The sequence below is a fragment of the Terrapene carolina genome, unplaced genomic scaffold (genome assembly GCF_002925995.2).
Source record: "Terrapene carolina triunguis isolate 2854851 unplaced genomic scaffold, T_m_triunguis-2.0 Scaffold42, whole genome shotgun sequence".
NCBI lineage: Eukaryota > Metazoa > Chordata > Testudines > Emydidae > Terrapene > Terrapene triunguis.
In genome coordinates this window covers 47,528,247-47,550,856 of record NW_020664393.1, presented here as the reverse complement: position 1 = coordinate 47,550,856, position 22,610 = coordinate 47,528,247, and the positions used below count along the sequence as shown (strand labels likewise).

Genomic DNA, 22,610 nt, shown 5'->3' with positions numbered 1-22,610 from the left:
CTTTAATTTATGCACTTTTTCCTCCAAATTATACATGTTATACTCATGACAAAATCAGAGTGTGGGCACTAGCCTTAATGTAGATTCTGTAGTGGATGGTTGTGCTAGGAAGACTTGCCTGCCCTATAAGGACCCTCTGAACAAGCATGTGGGTCTTTCAAAAAAGCTAGCGCTCTAGTTGAATGGTTCCTGTGACGGGTTGGATCACAGAAACCCCCTTGGGAGCTGCCACCCGATGTGCAAAGACTACCCCTGCTTCTGTTTTCCCTGCCAGCTCAGGACTCCAGCACCTTGTCTTGCTGAACCAGACACTCCCGTCTGGCTCCAGACACAAACCCAGGGTCTGAATCACTTGTCCCAAAGCTGCAAGTTTACCTGAAAACAGCTCATAGAAGTGTGCTTGTCTTTAGCACTCAGATGCCTGACTCCCAATGGGGTCTAAACCCAGATAAATCCGTTTTACCCTGCATAAAGCTTATGCAGGGCAAACTCATAAATTGTTCGCCCTCTATAACACTGATAGAGAGATATGCACAGTTGTTTGCTCCCCCAGGTATTAATACATACTCTGAGTAAATTACTAAATAAAAAGTGATGTTATTAAATACAGACAGTAGGATTTAAGTGGTTCCAAGTAGTAACAGACAGAACAAAGTAAGTCACCAAGCAAAATAAAATAAAATGCGCAAATCTAAGTCTAATCAAACTAAATACAGATAATTTCACCCTCATAGATGCTTCAGTAAGTTTTTCTCAGACTGGACACCTTCCAGGCCTGGGCACAATTCTTTCCCCTGGTACAGCTCTTGTTGCAGCTCAGGTCATAGCTAGGGGATTCTTCATGATGGCTCCTCCCCCTCTCTCTTCTGTTCCACCCCTTTATATATCTTTTGCATAAGGCGGGAACCCTTTGTCCCTCTGGGTTTCCACTCCCCCTCACTGGAAAAGCACCAGGTTAAAGATGGATTCCAGTTCAGGTGACATGATCACATGTCACTGCAAGACTTCATTACTCACTTGCCAGCACACACATATACAGGGAGACTCACTGGTAAACAGCCATCTGCAGACAATGGGAGTCATCAAGATTCCAAACCATCATTAATGGCCCACACTTTACATAATTACAATAGGCCCTCAGAGTTACATTTTATATTTCTAGTTTTAGATACAAGAGTGGTACATTTATACAAATCAGATGATCATACTCAGTAGATTATAAGCTTTGTAATGATACCTTACAAGAGACCTTTTGCATGAAGCATATCCCAGTTACGTTACATTCACTTATTACCGTATTTTCTCTAAAACTATCCCAGTTACATTATATTGACTTATTATCAAGTTTTTATAAAACCATATAGACTGCACAACGTCACAGTTCCTCTATCATCTTGGGAAGTTTTCTTCATGCTGCAGAGACATTCTCTACACATCTAGAAATAGTTTTTAGTGCATCCATTTATCTGCCCATCTATAGCTATATACAATGACATGCTGGGTTCTCTTGAAGAAATCTTACATGGGGGGGCAGGGAATCTGTCGTCTAAATTTTAGTTCTTGCTCTCTCCTTTTTGGGGGGGCATCTTCTTGATCAGGCTTAGAAAGCTTTAAATGAAACAAGAATTACATGTGTTGCCTTATCTATAGTAATGGGTTACTTAGTTTAACCAATTACCCACCCCAAAGTGTGGGTTTACCTCTACTATAATCTGTGAGAGTTTAGCCCCCAAGATTGACTACAGTAGAGAGGTTATCAATAGAAGGGGGACCCCAAGGTGCACAGCAGAGGCTACATAGTGCTCTTTCTGTAATGATTATATTTGTTAGCCATCAAAACAATACGCATTGCAATCTGGTAAAGCAGAGAGACCAGTACAAAATGCACAATATTTGCATTACTTACATCATCCCTTGTGGAAAAACCTGAAGTGTTAGTCCTCACCGGCACCATCATCATCACCACTAGTGGTCCTCATCCTAGAGTCTCCCACCCTGAGGCACACAGAGTGTGATACAGCCTTTATAATGTCTTATGCTGACACTGAGTGGGGTTCATACATATTTATGAAGGTTTTAACCCCTTTTCCTTATTTGAACTTCCATGCCCCACTAATGCTCATTAACATTTATGTCATGTTATCACCATAGGAACAGGCAATTACCTTAAGGAAGTCTCCAACATTTCACTATGCCCACCAATGGTCATCTTGTGGTGTCTACTGATCTCTTGTAGGTATTAGTATCCAAACTCAGCAGTTATTTTCAAAACATCAGCATATCACAAACAGAAACAGAAGCTCAGCAGGTTTACTATTGACTTACTTATGGTAATTTATCCTAAATCCTAAAGTCTAATTTTGCTAGGCTAAATATTTTACAAGCCTGGGGATTGTAGGTCTTGTAATTTCACCTCTATATCCTAAATATACCTGATACCTTTTATCCTTGGCTACACATGCCCACCAGACAGAGCTTCAACTCTTGTTCTTACATTTCTAGCCTAATTTCATGCACAGATTGTGTATGATGATAAGATTTTGATGATAATTTTAACTTATATAGCCCCATTCATCTGAAAATTTCAAAGCATTTTACATTTATATGATAATTAAACATCATAGTTTTTCTGTGTGGTAGGTAATACTCATTTTAACCTTGGAGCAACAAAGATTACAGTGAGATTTTCAAAAGAGCTCAGAACCCAAAACTCAGGCCAGATTTTCAAAAGCCATTAAACATTAAGCAGCCTGATTTGTATGAGTCCAGCACTGTGGGTGTGGAACACTTTTGAAACTCTGGAAATTAGCTATGTACCTAAATGGAAGCTGATCCTGATGTGAAAAACTGATCTCAAATGCTGGGGGTGGGCTCTTTGGAAAATCTGACCCTAATTACTAGCCTAAGATCCCACAGTGGAACAGGAACACAAGAATGAAGAGATTCCCTAACTCCTGCACTCCCTTCTCCTCCTCACACCACGAGAGCACAGAATTTGTTAAAGAAAACTCATCATTGTCCATAGCTGTTATAACCAAATCAGCAGCAAATGATAAATTAAATGAAAAGATCTGGACCTTATCAGCTTATTGTTTTTTTGAAGGAAAATGCATATGGTAATATGCAGTCCTATTGCTTTGTGGATAAAAACTGCAGATACAGGAATTTATGTGAACATCTAGAACAGGAAGAAGGCTTTTTTGAAATTATAAATATCGGCACTCATCACTGTATGCAAGTAGGTAATTAGGGTAATTATTCCCAATTAGCAGCTGCAAACCCTGCAGATGGGAATTTCAGGGACTGATAACTATTGTAAAAGTCATTTTTGCAAGCTGTAAAACCACTTTAACATTTTGGAACGCATACATTTAATACCTCCTACATGATCTGTAACAGATTTTTGTTAGCATTTCAAAATAATAAAAAAAGAGAAATATGTTCATGCAGTATTATAGCCCTGTTGCTGTGCTGTGGTTCAGGACATGTTGGCATCTGAGAGAGGCTGAATTTTTTTAAAAAATTCAGGTGTTTAACCTACAGTATGATTGTACAAAGAGCTGAAGTGAATCTTGAACCTGCTCATACTGAAGCTGAGCTTGAGTATTGCCATGTTTTTCAAATCTTGTAGGAAGGAGTTCACAGGGGGCTGATGCAGTGTCCTTTGAAGTCAATGGAAAGACTCCAATTGTCTTCTCTGGGCCTTGTATCTTGTCCCATGTGAGGAAATTTGTACCCCACACTAAAACATGTTTCCGTTGAGCCACTAGGCAACATCCCTCCTTCTACCCAAGATCCAGAAACTCCCACTCACAGTTGCCATTTGCTACGGGGTTAGTGGCCTCTTCTCTCTCCTGGATCTTCCAGAATTTTTTTCCTTTTTGAGGACTGGACTACCAATCAACTTCTTTCAGTCACCAGGATCTTTGGTTGGCCAGTAAGGGCTCTTAATGTAAAAGGGGCAGAGTGGTTTTGGGTGTACTTGTGTGCTCTCTCAGTTATATTACAAGCAAGAATAATTTGGCGGAGGGCTTTTTCTGATTCCAGTGTCCTTGTGAACTTAGCTGCAAAACCAACTTTACCTGTATCAGGTCATGTAGCCATACAAATCTAATCAGCCCAAACAGGATGAAATATTAATGTGCCTATGGTGGAAAGCTTGTCCTGGAAAAGCTGTTTACCAGCTTTCTAGCTAGAACTGCCCTTAGGATGAAATTGCAAACTTTAAACATTCGTAACTTTACAAACAAGGCTTGAGTTGAGCTTGAGTCACAAATAAGAATCTCAAAATATAAACTTGTTTTTAATGTGTTCAGCTTTCAGCCATTTTTGAGTTATAGAAGTACAGAATTTCAGATTGGAGCATATGGGGAAAGTAGGCTTTTTCTTACTTGAATTACTCAAAAACAACTGAACTGATTTTTCTCACACTTTTTTTTAAAAAATCATCTTAGAGCTGAGACAAAGCAGTGAAAATCTCAGAGCAAAATCAAGTTGTTACAATAAGTTATGGACACTTGGAAAAGTGTGTTTAGACCAGAGGCTGCAATTCATCCTTAATATAGGAAATTGAGAAATGAAATAAAGCACATAGGGACCCACTTGTCTGCCAGTAACCAGAATGTTTTTCAGTTACTTGAACCTTGTTCATAGCCATGCCAGCATCCGAACACTAGCAACAAAATAAAAGGTATAAGTAAGTTTGTTTGGTATCAAGTATTTCATCATAATGAATTTACTGGTCTAATTCTTTAGCAATATATCATTCAGTCTTTGGCAGTCAAGAGAATTGCCAGTTGTGTTGTAATAAAGTTTAAGAAAAATTATTTTTCAAAATGTTAAGGATTTCCATCTGTTACACTGACATTGCTTGCAGATATTCTTGAGTTCTCAGCAAACCTTGGAAATCCTTCCCCACAGAGAACTTCCATATGTGTTTGGTTTTAAAAGGAAAATGTGGGTGATTTATTGTATCTAGAGATCTCAAGCCTGGGGAGAAATGATCACCCTCTTCTCTTAGCTTCCCACCACCTCCTTCCAAAATCCAAATCTGGCTAACTTTAAGATTTGTTCCAGTGCTTCAGACGGCAACTTTTTGTTTTATTTGTTATTCTTCCTTCTTGCTGCATCTTTTCTCTCCTCTCTTTCAGTGCCGGTGTTTTCCTTGTATTTTTTCTTCTTTTAACATACTTCAGAGTATATTTTTCTCTAATACAATTTCTCTCTTTTCAAGCTGTTTTTCTTTTCTTATTTGCGCTTGCTCTCCCTATCAGGCATTAAATTCGTTAGTCTCTAAGGTGCCACAAGTACTCCTGTTCTTTTTGCAGATACAGACTAACACGGCTGCTACTATGAAACCTGTTTAGAGTGTGTGTGTGTCTCTCTCTGTCTTTGGCTCAGCGTCTCCCTCCCACTCACTCACTCTCTCTTCCTCCCCTGGTTCGTCCTCTTTTTTCATTTCCCCCTTGACCTTCTTTGGATGGGGTCCACAGCACAAGTCCTGCTCACCCTAAATGTGGGTTATGAGTGCATTTTGGAGGGTGAGGAGCTGAGAAAATAAGTTAGTGTCACTCTCCATGGATCTGATGCAAGGCCTGTTGAAGTCAATGGGAATCTTTCCATTGAGCTGAATGGACTTTGGATCAGCCCCAAATGTGTTTAGTTTGACAGACTTGACTAGACCTACTAACTTTTCAGAATCTCCACTATAGATTCTTACCTTGCAATCCTCCAGCTTGATAGGGTATCTATCTATCTATCTATCTATCTATCTATCTATATATTTAATTGTTATATATAATATGTGAAGGCATTATGCTGATAAAGGGTTTGATCTTCCAAGGTGCTGAGCTCTCTGGTCCAGATCTAGCAAAGCACCTATGTATGCCCTTAATTTTAACCATGTGAGATTCTGCATGCCTATATCATAGCTTGAAACAGCACTGCTTCCAATTCTGAGTTTACATTGGGTAGAGACTTCATCTCAAGTTGAATTACTTGGAAGCTTTGTGATGCAGAAAGTTATGAGCATGTAGCCATCAAACTCATTTCCACTTGTTTCCTAAGTCAGAATTTGAACCTAGATCTCCTGATGTACAAAGCTAGTGAGGAGTGATGGATTGTCTAGTAACTAAACATAATGAGAATTTAACTGCCTAAAGTGTATGTATTAGTAATTAACTGCCTATTTTACTGGTATAGAATGAGATTATATTACAGCCTTCTCTGAATTATTTATTTATCATTCTTTAAAAAAATTACTTTAGAAAACTCCCACCATTATGCTTGTTTCATAAGAGTCCGAATTATGAACAACATTGGCCATCTCTCTGAATTCCATCAGTTTGTGACAGAAATACATCTTAATGTTATTTAAATGCAGTTTTTTTTATATTTCATTAGTGATGGTATGTCTGAAAGGCTGCAGAATCCCAATATGAGAATAATGGGTAAAATATTCAAAAGTGCTTGACTCTCGATGAGTTTTAGGCTCCTATGCACATAAGCCACTTTTGAAAATGTGACTTAGGCTCTTAAATCGCTTAGGAACTTTTGAAAATTTTACCCAATGGCATTGTGCCTCAAGGGTCAAACCTAAATGACTTGTCTTTGAAGTGTGGAATATCTAAGGCTGTCTCTTAAAATATGATGAGATTCCTGCATATTTTGTGTTTGGTACCAGGTGCCTCAAGATGAATGGGGAGGGTACCCTGTTGGCGGTAAAGACGAGGAGATCCCCTGCAGGAGAATGAGAAGTGGGAGTTACATTAAAGCCATGGGAGATGAGGAAAGCGGAGATTCTGACACTAGCCCTAAAACATCACCAAAGGTAGCGGTTCGACCAGAGTCATTATTAAAATCCATTGGACAGAGACCACTTGGAGATCACCAAAAGTAAGCTTCACCAAACTTTGTCGCATATCTTACTGAAAGCCATAATGACTCAGGTCATTTTTTTATGATGTTTTGATGTGATTACAACAAACGGGTTTCATGAAATATATATATACACACAGCAAAAAATACAGCAATACTACTTTTATATCATCTATAACTTTTAGTTATCAACATGATGCTTTCCATATAGCAACTTTCCCATGTATCAAGTATATTGTATCACACTCATTTAAAAAACAGTATAACATGTTTTTCTGAGCATCCACAATGGGTGGTCTATCAAATAAGTAATGTACATATTATAATTGTCTAGATATGTATTTACATAATGGAGACAGACTTGTGCTTCTAGTAGGTTTTTATTTGTCTTTTTTTTTAATGTATCATTACAAAACTATACATTTAAGTATTTTTGAGAGGTAAATGTTCAAAGTGGCAGCATAGCTCCAACTCTGCAACTTCCATTAATGAGAATGGGCATGCCACATAGCTTCAGAATTCTGTGAGAAATGCACCAAGCGAAGAAATTGAGACTAAGACTGACTGACAATTTCACCTTTATCCACCAGCTGTGCTGTAGATGTTACCATATATGAAGTACCTTAGTGATGCACACTTTTATGATAATAATAGTAATAATAAAAAACCTCAACCAAAGTATAATCTGTTTAGCTTCATTAAATAACAGAATTTAGTTAACAGATTGGAGGAAAAATAATGTTCACAATACTAACAATAACCAGTGTCATGAAAGCAACATGGAATCTAAAATCTTGCTTCAGAAGACAGTTCTAAGAGTGTAGTGCTCTATTTATTTGTGCAACGTAAAGGACATTGTTTTCTTCTTAGAAATCAAAAATTACACGTGTTTAAATAAGATATATGTTATAAAGGGGAGCTTTTTATAATCCACTGTATTCATAATGCAGGAGTTTATCAATAGGTCATTGTGAAAACAGTCTATCGATTTTGCCATGTTTTGCAAATATACTGTACAAAACAAAAATATTAAAAACACAGAACAGTACTAATGCAGTATACTAGAAACGACGGAAATCAGTGGCAGATTTGCTGTTGATTTCAACTGCAGCAGGAGCAGGTTCATTTTAGCATTGTAGAAAATGATTAAAGGCTTATTTGTGGCTTTGCCACAAGCCCTGAGCCAAGGGCAGCACGTACGTGAACTGTTTCAGGACCAGACCATGAACAAGATTGTGACTGAGAGCCACTTTCTGATTCCTAGTTATCAACTTGCCCAGTACCAGGTACAGGTTATGTCCTCTGGTGCACCAGCTCAGCTGCATTTGTTGGCTTGTCCATCGTGATCAGGTAGCTTGTACAGAGAAGTAAGTAGGTACTTATACTCCTTACTCCCTTGTTCGGGTACATAAAATGGTTCAGAATTGAGCTCTACAAGAGCACTAATGTCTTTGACTCAAAAAAAAAACTGCACTGACATTTTAAGTGTAGACAAGTCCTAAGGCAGAGGTTTCTTTAAAATATTTAGGTGGCTAAAGAGGCAGGTAGGCTCCTCTAGTTGGTTTTTCAAAAGCTAGCATACCTTTAAATACCTTTAAAAATCTGTCCCTTAGTCTCTCATCTGACAGATGCATTTTTACCTTTTCTTTGAATAGTATTGTGATACACAAAGCAAACACTAGAATAGTGCAAATCCTACTGCTATAACATTGTGTGAAAAACTTACCAGTGTAATTTACTGTATTTAAGTAAAATATAATATACTAAAGCCTTCTGTGTTGGAGGCAGAAGCGGATTCAAATATCTCTCCTATTTCATGTTTGTTCCTTCTTGGAATAGTGTCAATGCTCATATTTGCCTTGGAAATTGTCTTAACTCCTTTTGTCAGGAGTGGAAAAATTCAACATATTTTGCTTTGTGGTTCAGTTTGCAAGGGGGCTGCCTGATATATAATCTGGGATCCTACATCAAAATATGGACTTTAGGAAGTAAATCACCAACTTTTTCAATTCAATCCACTGTTTGCTGGTAGAAAAGCATTTAACCTCAAGTTATAGATTTTCTGATCTTATTGGCAACAGTCATGCAGATGAATAATCATGTGGTGCTAGTGTTTTCCATTATGCTTTTGAAGCCACTCAAGAGAAACTTACCTTTGCAAACATGAAGAGTGAAGTGAAATGAGCTAGGTGAGGTAACAATAAAAATGACAATGTGTTGTGTTATACAGTATTTTGCCTACTTCTTCTCTAAATAACAGACTTTACTATAGCAATAGATCCTCCATATACATTGGATATATATGGTATGTGTTGTGATAGTTCATTTATGAATCTGACAGGTATTTAGGACAAATTATTTATTTGACTAACTACAAGAAATAACATTAAATAAGCACTGTATTGATTCTGCTATAATCTAGCCTGGCTGTATTCAGTATTCTGTATTCAGGAGAGACTCTCCTGTCTATGTGTGTGAGTGAGTCCATTGGAGTGAACAGGAAGTATGACATTGCATAGTGTCACTTTAAACATTTGAACTTCCTGCTGAAGCTTAATCCTTTATAGCCCAAGTATAACATAAGAATATAAGAACAAAAAAGAAATATGGGATTTTTTGTACTGGATCTGTTCTGCAACCATCTGCCTCTGACAGTGGCCAACACCCGAGGTTCCCAGGGTGGTGGCAGTTATGGTGAGTTTGAATATAGCATCCTTTTGATGAAATACTGCTTGGTAGGCATGCAGACAGGAAGCTTGCCTTTGGGTAGTCTTGTGAAGGATCATGCAGGGGCCAAATTTAATCCTGCTTCCATGCTATATTAATTAATGCACTATTTCACTATCACCCTTTGCAGCATGTAGCTGATCCATCCCTGTTTAAATTATTAAGTTTAAAACTTATTTTTTTAAAATATTTTCTGTATTTATTTTAGACATGGCTTCTTTAGAGGGTGGTGCTGAGGGAATAATTTCAGCTGAGGAGATGGGAAGAATAATTAGCAGCAGAAAAATTATGTTAATCTTGTATTTGCTCTTTTTATTAATCTTTGCTTTTATTCATCCTCCTGCCAGTAGAAGTCCAGCTGCACACTTCATTAGCAGCTTTCCAAGTTTCTGCAGTGAACTAGCAGCCAGCTAGGAGTCTCGGACGGTATGTCTATACGGGGACAAAAAACCCACAGCTCCCCCAGGTCAGCTGACTCGGGTTTGCAGGGCTGAGGCTCCGGGGCTGAAAAATTCCTGTGTAGATATTCAGGCTCAGGCTAGGGTTGCAGGGTCCCAGAGCTTGGTCTCCAGCCCAAGCCTGAACATCTACAAAGCAATTTTTAGCCTTGCAGCCCGAGGCCCAGAAGCCCAAGTTAGCTGACTCGGGCCATGCAGCGAGTTTTTTATCCCCATGTAGACCTACCCAAAGGGGTGAAAGCGGAGTTTACCAAGAACAGTTTGATGGCTTGTTCCAAAGCCTTCTCAAACTAACAGGGCAATTGCCAGGCCAATGGCATAGCTACTTTCTCTACTGTCATTCAGGAGATCTGGGTTAGACTGCTCCCTAGGTTGGGAGAGAATGCTTGAGGGGCAAAAGGCTTAGCCCCCGGGAAAAGAGATGTTTTGCAGTGCTGAAGAGCAAGCCATCTGGCTAATGGCTGGACATTGAAACTGGACAAATTCAGACTTAAAGTGAGAATAATTAGCCCTCGAAACAATTTACAAGGGCTGTGGTGGATTCTCCATCACTGTCAATTTTTACATCAAGATTGGATGTTTGTCTGAAAGATTTATTCTAAGCATTATTTTGGGGAAGTTAAGTGGCCTGTGCTATACAGGAGGTCAGACTAGATGATCACAATGATCCATTCTGGCCTTGGAATCCATGAACCTGTGAAGTAAAAAGTATCTTTTATGCCAGTGATATTCAATTAGATCTAGCCATGGACCAATTTGAGAATTTTATGACAAGAGGCAGGCCATTTTGCAGGCCATTTTTGCAGAAGGCTGGCAAAATAAAAAAAAAACTTCAGCTGCCAATACCTAAAGACTTTAATTACAACATAAGTATTACTTTTCTATCTTCCAACAAAGTTGATAAATCAACATTATTACCTGTGTTTGTGGCAATCTCTAATGGGGGAAGTGACATCGACGATCGCTGGCAAGTTTTGTGAAGAGTGATTTGTAGGAGGCCAGGGCAAGGCGCATGCATTGGTGAAGCTGCTCATCTATCAAATGATTGTGGTGGTGGTTTTTTATAATGTTCATGGTAGAAAATTCAGATTCGCAGAGGTACGTTGATCTGAACATCATTAAAAGATAGATGGCTAGATTCTAGCTATTCTGAAACTGGTCAGCCTATTGAGTCCAGAAATCACAAAGTTCCACTTTCTTTGAATTTTGTTTTGAAGGCATCTGAGCTCTGGAGCTTTACAATTTCTAATTGAAAGACACCTTTATCAATTGAATCAAGAATGTTCTTTGCATTAGAAGGGCAAGGTCCATCGGCAGAGCCAACAAACCACTCATGAACAAATAAAAGCAAATCCTTGGGAATTTTAAAATTCTCAAATCACATTTTAAAAATTTCAGTCAGATTGGGTAGGATTTCTTTCATTGTTTTTGTCGTCAGTTGTTTGCTTCATGTGTGTGTTCTCTGCGTGCTGCACTAGCTCTGGCCAGATAACCTGTACAGTGGGCTCCGATTGAACTGCCCAAGAAAACCACAGATTCTGTTCAGTAGCAAAGACACTCGGCCAGGTTTATTGTCAATAAAGCATGTTCCTAACTTCCTGGATCAATTACAATTACAGTGTACAATTACATTGTAATGGGCATACATGTGCTACAATAATACTAGTGCTACTTTCCATTCTCCTTGCAGCTGGACAAAGACACACCTTCTGTGACCCCTCTTTTGTATACTGTTACAAGCAAGTTACTTATTGCCCCTCTGACGTGGTTAGTTATCACTCTGTCTTGTACATGTTGGTTCAATGAAAACATCTCTTTCCATCAGCTGTTATCCTGATCTTATCTTCAGGAGGAGTCAGTGTGTCCCTATTATCTTCGGGGAGTGTGTTTATACCATACTTGGTATCAGGGTGTTCTGGTACCACCCTTTTGGAATGTGTTTACGTGAGTGTCCTGTGCCTAGCACTACTTAGGAACATTTGCGTTTTTGAAATCCCAACCCTGTTCTTTCCAGGTTCTGGCAACCTGCAAGTAGGCATGTTTTGTAACAGGACCTGACTTCTGCTCACAGCCTGATTTTGCTTTATATCAGCAGGGCCTGACTACTTTAGTTCAGGCCTTAGGCCTCATACCAGGCCTCATGTGTCTAGTTTTCTCGTTCTACTACAGTTTTCATCTAAATTTCATCTGTAGAAACAACACAACATGTGGGAAAGTGCAACATCTTTCCTGTTAAGCTTGTCTGAAAGATTTCAAGATTCCTCTGAAAGGCACACACTTTTTCAAACAGATCCCCAACACTGCTTGCACAGCCTTGGAGCTGCAAGTTGAGGGAATTGAAGCGACCAGTAATATTCCACAGAAAGCTACCTGTGACATAGAGGGGACATCATTCATAATTTCTAAGAACTTGCAAGCCTTGTTGGTCTTGTGGTTTGAAAGAAATTCTATTCTTTCTTTTTGAAGTTCACAAAACCTTTGTAACATGCATCTCCCACTTAACCAGCTAACACTGTTGTGTTACTACAGGTCACTGTATTCAGCTGAAACATCATGTAAAAGAGCTTTAAAAAGATGATGTTGCAAGCTAGAAGTTGAGCATATGTAGTTCACCAATCTCATTACAATACCCATTGTTTTTTTCAAGTCCCCAGACAACTTACCGCCCAGGACAGTCTGGTGAATGATGGGTGTATTGCTGCCAAATGTGAAGCAAAGCCCTTCTCTTTCCCTGTCCTGGAGGGACCTCCATGTGTAACAAGCAAGTTTACTTTCTGCAGATGTAAACCGTTTTTCTCAAAAATGCCTTTTACCTTTTCAAAAATGATCTCTCCTGTTGTGTAGGTTTCTAATGGTATTAAGCACAAAACTTCTTCCTTGAGAATTTTACCATCATAAAATGTAACAAACAGTGATAGCTGGGCAGTGTCACTTCAATCGCTTGATTCGTCCATTGCAAGAGACATGTATTTGGCAGTTTTTTTAATCGGAAAGAAGGGTTGACAAATAATCCTCTTAAATTACCTCCCACCTTCATACTGCCATGGGATCAGAGGGGGATCTTGCTTCACATGGTTCACAATGTCATCTTTGTTTTTGTCTCCGGGAAAAAGCTCCTCCAGCATTTCCAACGTGCACTCCTTCGCAGACTTGGCATCCAGGAAAGGCTTTTTCTTTTTAGCTAGTACCAACATTATCCAAAGAGAAGCAGCTGCAAAGGCGATGCATGGGAGAGGGGGACATGCAGGGTCATGTGCCTTCCCCCCAGATTTGCTGCTTGGCTTGTACTGAACATGGTCACACAGACTGATCTCAGTAACATTGCTGAAGCTGGCTACCCTCACTCTGCTTCCCCACTATCAGTAGGCACGGGATGTCTCTGAGCAGCTGTTGCTTTTTCCTGCACAGTCACTGATGTTGTGAGAATGACATTCGAAGTGTGATATGAAGACTTCAGATTTTCAGTTTTGTCACGTCTTGCAACACTGCCAGGAGAATAGGCCGTGTTGAAGTTACTGTGCTTTGATTCAAAGTGGCGCCTCATGCTGACCACCTTATAGATGGATACAGTGGTTTGGCATATTAAATACAAAGGTTTTGTGTTTAAATGAGGTGGCATAATAAAAAGAAAATCCACTGTCCAGATTGGGTTAAAAGCTCGGTTTTTGCTGTCGACTTTATGACATTTACTCCCACTCACATTCATTTTTGGCTCCATTTCCATCACTAATGAAAAATGGGTGGCTTCTCAATCATAGCCGATGCAATCTTGAGAACTTAAGATCCAGTAAGCAATGCTTAATTTGTTCCGGGGCTGAGCCCCGGCACCTCTAAGATTGGCAGTTCATAACCCCAGCATCCGGCCATTCTCTGGCCCCCAGCCAGTGCTTCATTTGTGCCGAGGCTTGCCAGGGCTGAGCCTGGCACTTCTTTCATTACAAATTTAGCACTGCCAGTAAATTACTTACTAAGGAAGTTATAGGCAAATGATAGGCTGAGCATCACTGTTCATGAATTTAATTATAAATATTTTTAAGGAGAGCTGGTGGGCCACACAGGAAGCCTTAGCAGGTCACATTTGGCCTATGGGCCACCTGTTGAATATCGCTATTTTATGGGGTCAGAAGGAAGTTCCATCCATTCTTCCTTGCAGAAAGAATAGTGGTTGCTCTTGAACAATGCAGGATATCTTGTTCCCCCAGTTGCTGAGCATGTTGCCCTTCACCAGCATTCACTCCAAACCCAGGAAGTAATCTAACCCAAATCTCCTGAATGGTAGTAAACACTACCACTACCACAAATCTAAGGCACCAGATTAGGATGGGAATGTCAGTGGGTGATAAGGGTAGATCTTCAGGCTCTGACAAGAATATGTGAAGGCTTCCCAGGAATAAAACAGCATTGTTTCACAAAGCTGTAATTCAGCCCAGTGATGTGCAGAAACAATCATTTACAAGGCCAAGTATCACAACCATGAATTTACAACTTCTGATGACAAAGCCTTTTTTTCCCAAACAAAGTTGCCTGTTAACTTCTGCTCTCAACTTGTACTGTATCTTACTTTTACTTTTCTTTTAATTTAAAAGGCTGAGTCAAGAGGTGTTTTTGTTTTTTTCTTATTTAATCTCCTACAATAAAAAGTCAGTGTGTATAAATGCTCTCTGCCAGAGGAAAGAATTTGAAAAATAAGATGTTTTAGTTAGAGAAGCAGAAAAAAAATGCATAAATTAAATTCTGGTTTTCCTGATGTGACTTTTATTTCATTTTTTTAAGTTACATGAAGTCATCTTGTGAGGGCCCTATTCAGTAAAGCACTTGTGTGCTTAAATTCCATCAACTATAATGGAACTTAAGCATGTGCTTAAGTGCCTTGCTCAATACAGATGGACTTTAGCCCATGTTTAAGTGTTTTGCTGAATCAGGGCCTGTTACAAAAATATAGATATGTACCTAATGGAAAAAATAAATCAAATAAAAGCAGAAGAATATGAGAAGCAGCCCCTCAGAGAAAATAGATAAAGTTTTCAAAAGTACCTAAGTGACTTAGGAGCCTAAGTTTAATTGAAAGTAAATGGGACTTCGGTGCCTAAGTCGTTTAGAGACTTTTGACAATTTTATCCTATGTCTATGATTTCTGTAGGCCACCGTTTTGGGAAGAAAATTATGAAGTGAGGGTAATGATTAGAAAATTGCTATAATAAAAATATTCTTCATACTGAGTTATGATATAAATCACAGTGTTGGTAGTGCTACTGCCTAAATACATTAATCACAGCTAAACAGGACCAACTTTTAAAAAATAGTTTTCAAAATTTTACATCATAAATAGTTCACCATAACAATCAGCCATTAAATCATCTTTAAGTGTTGCTCCTTTGAAGATAACATTATAGAATTAAGAAGGCATTTAATTTCTCTGACATAAAAAAGAGGATCTCCGTTTCCTTCCAATAATTAATAGAAATTTCACAGGGAAAGAAACAACATCCTACGCCCTGTTCCTAACATGGTCTCATTTTAATAACTCGAATGTGCAATATCGAAGATGAGTTTGTCAAAAAAGGGAAATAGATGGCTACTTTCCTACACAGAAAACCTTTTTAATTTCATTTGGCCCCAAACCTGATCTCTATCATAGTCAGACCAAAAAGAAACTATTATAGTTTGGCAAAGCTTAGAAAGTAAATTTTCCACTATAGAGAAATTAACTAGATTTATAGACACCTGCTGTCTTGCAAGGAACCCAAAATAGCTATTCTATCCTTAAGGGAAAGTCAAACTTAGTATCTACAGTCCAGGGTTTGCAATTGACTGAAGGTGGGTACATCCACTCTCCCATGCAGAGAGCCCTATTGACTTCAGCAGGGCTCCACAGTCACTGTGTGAATCTCAGCTTCTACAGAATGGCACTCTTCATTTGTAAGATCCAGGTTTATGAGCTATTTTATGTAAATCCAAACATAGAATTAAGATACATCCGGGTAGAGAAATGAATATCCATTGAAATGCAAATCCCTCAATAAAATAGGTTATGACGACTGATGAAACACTGCTAACATTAATATACCTGCTTGTTAAGTGTCCAGCCTCAGGTCTTTAACAAATTTTATGTTACATTTTTATCACAGAATAATGCTTCTCCATCTCATTTAGTGACAGTTAAAGGTGGTTGTATTTTCTTTAATGTTATCATTCATTCTTAGATTTTGGACTAATACAGTGGTGATCCTGGACATTTTTTTAAAAAGTCAGAAATACAGTGTTGGAACATGTTTTGCCTTCAAAGTGAATTCCATTGAATGACATTGGGTTCCTGTAAATCAGACACACCCTTCATAAACTTGGTGGAATTTTAAGAACTCAACGGTGAGATTCTGTGCTTCGCCTCTAAGCACAGAACTCACCACCCTGGGGAGTGCACTAACGTGGTTTTAAGGTGCCGTTTGCACCTTTCTTGTGCTGGGCTGCTCCAGAGGCTGAACCAACTCCCAGAGTAACTCCAGAGAGGTGTCACTACTGGGGTAAGTCGACCTAAGTTACGCTACTCCAACTATGTGAATAACGTAGCTGGTGCCAACATAGCTTAGGTCAACTTACCCCGGTGTCTTCCCTGTGCTGTGTCGATGGGAGACGCTCTCCAGTCGACTTCCCTTGCTCTTCTCGGAGAAGTGGAGTACTGGGGTCGACCAGAGAGTGCTCTGCCGTCGATTTAGTAGGTCTTTACTAAACGCACTAAATTGACCCCTGCTGCATCGATTGCAGCGTCGCTCTCCCCGTAGTGAAGACCAGCCGTAAGTTAAAACAGCCTGTTCCCAGTGAGCGACACTGCCTAAAATCTACTAAAGCCCAGGATTGGACTGTATCATGAATAATTTTTGTGTCCATTGTATCTGTTTAACAGCCTCATAAAAAGCAAAGGAAGGCAGATTTTTGAAAATAAAAGTGCTTGCTGTTAACTCAACAGGAGACCCTTTTGTGATGATAGTCTGAAGAGATACGGCCATTTATAAATCATATGAAGTTAGCACCTCACTCGCCTCAGAAATGCCTGCTTTAAAACTATGATTAAAATTATTGATTTCAAATTAGCTTTGCAATAAAAATAGCAATAGACCATAGCAGGCACAAAGGTTCAAACTATTTGTTATCTTCTCTGGCAGCTGAGAAAACCACCAGTTACTTTTGAAAATTCTGCCGTAAAGTACAAAGCTAGATGTGTAATGCTGGAGGAAATGGATCCCTAGGCACAGCATGATATTTGATCATCCATGATATTAGCTTATCTTGCCTAACTGCAGATGTTATTAGCAATTCCAGTCTTTTAAAATTCAGCCACACTAGTTTTTATGTTTACTTCTTGGTTCAATGAATTCCACAGGTTGACTAGATATTATGCTACCTTAAAAAAACCAAAACAATAAAAAAAATCCTTCCTTTCATTGGTTCTAAACCTACAGTACTACCGTTTAATTTCATTTAGTGTCTCTTTTTTCTCCTTCTAAAATTGGGTAGGAGGAAAAGATGGACAGATTACATTTCACTAAGTCATAATTTTCTCAAATCTCCTCTTTTTTCCTTTTCAGGATACATAAAATTAGACCTGGTTCCTAAATACTACAGTAATTGGTACTCTTTAAATACTTAAGATAGGCTATGTCTACACTTGGAACTGGGGACCTGATTCCTAGCTCATACAAATGTACCCAACATCTCTGCTCAAGCTAGTGTGCTAGAAATAGCAATGTAGTCGAGGTAGCACACGCGGCGGCTTGGCTTAGCCACCTGAGTATGTACCCACCTAGACCCACTGAATACATACTCGGGTGGCTAGCCCAAGCCACCACCAGTGCTACCCCAGCTATGCTGCTATTTCTAGCGCACTAGCTTGAGTAGCGCAGGTACATCTACACAAGATGGAAATCACACCCTGAGCTCCAAGCATAAATAAAGCCTGAGATAAATACAGTGTACAGTGGTTGCCCTTAAATGGGAAAAAGAAAAAAAGAAAACAAATTAAGGGTAGATAAATAGTTTTCGCTAACTCTTATGTTTTTTCTTGCTGTGTCTCTATCCTTCTTGTCCTTCTTTGGAAATGAAATGACCAAATCTGTTCACAGTACTCCAGAAGATAGTATGCCATGCCATGGTTCAGTTATATCATCATAACACAACATGTTGCCCTCTTCAGTTGCACCTGAGCAACCAGTTTAGTATGCTAAGTGCTGCGGCAGAATAAGAAATCTGCATTGAGCAATCCTCAATAACCCCTAAGCCTTTCTTCTTAGGGCAGTGGTTCTCACACTGTGCTCTGCGGGGCAGTTACTAATGGTCAAGGCAGAGCTAGATGTTCCTTGTTTCCAGTTTCTGTTATGGATGCTGGGCTATCCATTGGAACAAGAGCCTGGATTCCTGGGAAAGCAACTGAAGAGGCAAAGAGCTGGTAGCCAAATCTCCTCCATTAACATCCACCACTACAGAAGGGGAAGAGGAGAGGAAGTGACTGCAATCCTCATGACTGGAATGTGTGTATATGTACCACAGTGCTGTGCTGTATGGAATGTTAGATCTTCTCCAGCATTGTCTTGCCCTCTGCTATTGGTCTGTGAGGAGAATACAAGATCTTCTACTACTAAGAATAAATTACAGTTATCTTCTCTATCAAGTGGTAGAACTGTGACCTTTGGCTGTGAAGGTCATGAGTTCTGTTTCTGCAGCATCAGACACTGTGGCTGCCATTAAAAAGTCAACGCTTACCACAAAGTAGTATTTGAGACACTGCATACTCTGTGTTGCATCCCATATTCCACTGAGTGTTAAATGCACTGAAGATAGAGACTGACTTTTTGATGGCAACTGCTGTATGTGATTGGTGTCTCTCTATCTATTTGGTCCTCGATAACTAATATCAGGGTCATAATGTGCATCATAGAGTGAACCATTTATCCTAAGAAATTAAATTGAGAGTATATCTTAGAAATAAATGTTTTAATGCTAATCTGGTTTAAAAATTTATGATATCTTTTTAGATCAGAAAAAGTTCAAAATATTAATTAAATGGGTGTCTAATGTATGTAATATTTCTTTTACTCTGCTATAGACCTTTGAATAAATTACTGCGCGCTGATAAATGAAAAATTACTTAACTACCAGGAAGTATCCAATCCCTCATCCATCAAAACTCAGCTGCTTAGGGTGCTACAGTACTCTGTTTTTTTCCCTTAGTAAATTATTGCTGTTTAAATTGTCAATTATGGTTTAGGATAACAGTACTTCCTGAGAAACTGAGTATCTCCATAATTAATTACTAGATTGTTAGACCATTACATGGTGTGGCAAAGAAAGAAGACAGTTATTAACTGTTGCTGATAATTGATTTTTTGGCACTTTATAATACAACGTGTCTTATTTCTATTGTCACTTTTTTTTTATGTTGCCTCTGTGATTCAACTCCTGGAAAAACCCAAATCTCAGTGAAGAAGCCCAAAGTCTTTCTGTTTTTCAGATTGTTTCTGGTCTGAGAATCCAGGATTTGGTAACACCTGATAGCAAGCAGAGGGTCCAAAATGTTTTTCACCCATTTTTGGAAAATAGCCTACATTAATAACACTAAACCGTTTTATAGGAGCCATGTTCAGAGAGAACAATGATGATGACACACTAAAAGGAAAGCATGGATAGTGCATGCAGTAGTGTTGTACCTGTGTTGGTCCCAGGATATTTGAGACAAGATAGGTGAGGTAATATCTATTATTTGACCAATTTTTGTAGGTGAAAGAGACAAGCTTTTGAGCTTATACTGGGTCAATTTTGTGTGGTTTCATTTTGTTTTAGCAATATTAGCATCAGTTCCAACATGATTTCACTGAGATAACAAGGGACCCAGTCTTGCAGTGACATCAGCAACTTTTGGCAGATGCTGAGTGCCCTTTAGTAAGACCTGCCCAGTTGTATATCTAGTACTGCACAGGGCAGGGTACAAGGTCTGTCTCCGAAATAATGCCTTAAATAATACTGGTGTCTGAGTGTTTAATTGGCATAAGTTTGTTTCTAACAGAAGAAAAAAGTTGCAAAACTTTTCTTTAAAAAATGACTGTTCAGTATGTATAAGAAATAAGTATTTTATAGATTGAAGGTCTCATTTTCAGAAGAGTTCACTAATTTTGTGCATTGCTATTCCATAGTGCCCAACTTGAGACACCGGCTGCCTGATTTTCAGAGGTGCTGTGAACTCACAGTTGTCACTGAAATCAAATTTCGTTCACAACTATTTATTCTTTCCTGTACGTAGAGTAAAGTCTTTTTCCTATGTAACCACTTGCTCTTTATTCTAGGCTGATTTGCAGTCAGTTAACTTGAAGCATGAGAACTAGTGCAGACAAACCACAATAGTGCTAGGAAACTCAAATGGGGCTGGCAGTGGTGTTTTGGCCTCCATTCTCCTTCTGACATAAGGCCAAATTTTCAAAAGTGGACACGGAATTTGGGTGTTCAATTTGAGACACCTGACGTCGGGCATCCAAAATTAAGACATCCAGAAACAACAGCCACTTTTGAAAATTTGTCTGTCATATTTTAACCTTATGCCAAATGAATGTTTGGCTCTGTGTGCCTTCATATTTGGGTGCCCACTTTGAGGCAATTTACTCAACTAAAAATATCCAGCTCCATTTTGAAAGATCCAGGAGGTTTTAATAAAAACTGGATATTACCACTTTTCATCAGTAGATCTCTAAAGCCCTGATTCAACAAAGTACTCAAGCATGCGTTTAGCTTAAGTATGGGCGTTGTCCCAAACATAAGTATCTGCCTAGGTGCTTACAAATAAGGACCATTATTCTTATTTTATGTGTTTCAAGTTAGGTCCACAAAATCAGTGACCTCTTATGACATACTTTGATCTGTGTGTTATTTTTGCCTTGAAGCAAAGAACAAGTCTAAGTCCGTATATTCTTTTGAAATGTCTATTTTTATGTCAGACATATTTATTTGGGGTGTCCTTGTTTTGCTTCTTTAGGAAAGTCTCTGTGATGTCTTGTAGCTGAACATATATGTAGAAAATGTTATACTGTCATGTCCCAATGATGCAAAGTTGAAACTGAAGAAGCTGCATGGGAAGTATGTGGGATTTTTTTAAACATAAAGGGGAACAACTTGCACAATTTTAGTCCATACATAATTTTGGTCAATCTTATTCCACATTCCAATCAGCAGGAAAATTACATAAAAAGTTTATTAATTGAATCCCATAGCTACCAATACATTTCCAGTGAGGACAAATTAGAAACCAATCTTTGACGCTTATTTCATTTTATTTAAAAAAATGATTTTTATTTTAATTTATTTTAACACTATTTGCAATAAGCTATGTAGACCATTCAGCAGCCTGCTGAGAAGCAGACACTGAGATCAGAAAAGTGATTTTTCTTTGGCAAAAAGGCAATCTTTGACTTTAACCCACTGCCTACAATGGGGTGGTGAGGAAGTACAGTGGTACAAATACAGTATGTTGGGTACTGGGGCAGACCGTGCCTCCAGCAGTGTTGGGTCAGAGCACAGAGCAGCTGCTGCTACATGCTATACATTTTAATAGAGTGCAGTATGTGCTGTTCCAATGCCATACCAACATAGGGGGAAAGGGAGGGGGGATAGCTCAGTGGTTTACGCATTGGCCTGCTAAACCCAGGGTTGAGAGTTCAATCCTTGAGGGGGCGTTTTAGGGATCTGGGACAAAAATCTGTCACGGGATTGGTCCTGCTTTGAGCAGGGGGTTGGACTAGATGACCTCCTGAGGTCCCTTCCAACCCTGATATTCTATGAAAAGGACCATATTGCAGCCCATTTTGAGTTTCCTAACACTGTTGGGGTTTGTTGGTACTAGGGTATTTTTTTTAACCCTCAAATGAATTAATTGCCCATCAGCCTTGGGTAAAGAACAAAACTAGCATTCCATCTTTGTGTTCTTGTTTATACAGTACAGTTCAGTCTTGGTCCATGATTGGGGCTCCTAGATGCTGCTATAATACAAATAATAATAATAATAATAATAATGATAAGATTCTGCTAACTTAGGACAAAGAACTTTACTTCGCCTGGGCAAAGAATAAACTTTTGTAGTTTGCAACAAATGTTTGTGGAGTGTTCATACTGGCACTTACCAATGCGCTAACTACCTCAAATTAATTGACAATTAACTCAAGATAAAAGAAAGTCTAGTGTTGACATATCTTGTTGGCGTTAGAGTTCCCTGCTCCTAGTGTACTTAGATTGTGCATTGTGCTTGAGCATGCTGTAAATGGGTGCGGAGGCTCACTGCTCTTTTTCCTGCACCCTGTGAATATGCAGAGATCTAGTCCAAGTCCTGGGATGCAAGTGCAGGTTGCTTTCTTGCCCGTGCTAGTGCATGAGGTGTAAGGGAGAGGGAGCAATGAGCATCTTTGTCCCAGACACATGGAAGGAAAGACAAGATGTGAGGGATGTGGTTTAAGTGGGCAGCAAATGTATTAAACTATCTAGGAACTACAACTTGTACAGTGCAGGGCATGATTCCTT

The 22,610-nt window shown here is 39.0% G+C and overlaps 1 protein-coding gene across 2 annotated transcripts in view; it reads left to right on the top strand.

Moving 5' to 3' along the window:
• DLGAP2 (DLG associated protein 2) overlaps nucleotides 1–22,610 on the top strand; it is a 506,645-nt gene that overhangs the window by 413,855 nt on the left and 70,180 nt on the right. For both annotated transcript variants that reach the window (XM_026653071.1, XM_026653068.1), the window contains exon 6: nucleotides 6,683–6,894. In XM_026653071.1, the coding sequence (XP_026508856.1) occupies nucleotides 6,683–6,894 (212 nt within the window). The remainder of the gene's footprint in view (nucleotides 1–6,682; nucleotides 6,895–22,610) is intronic.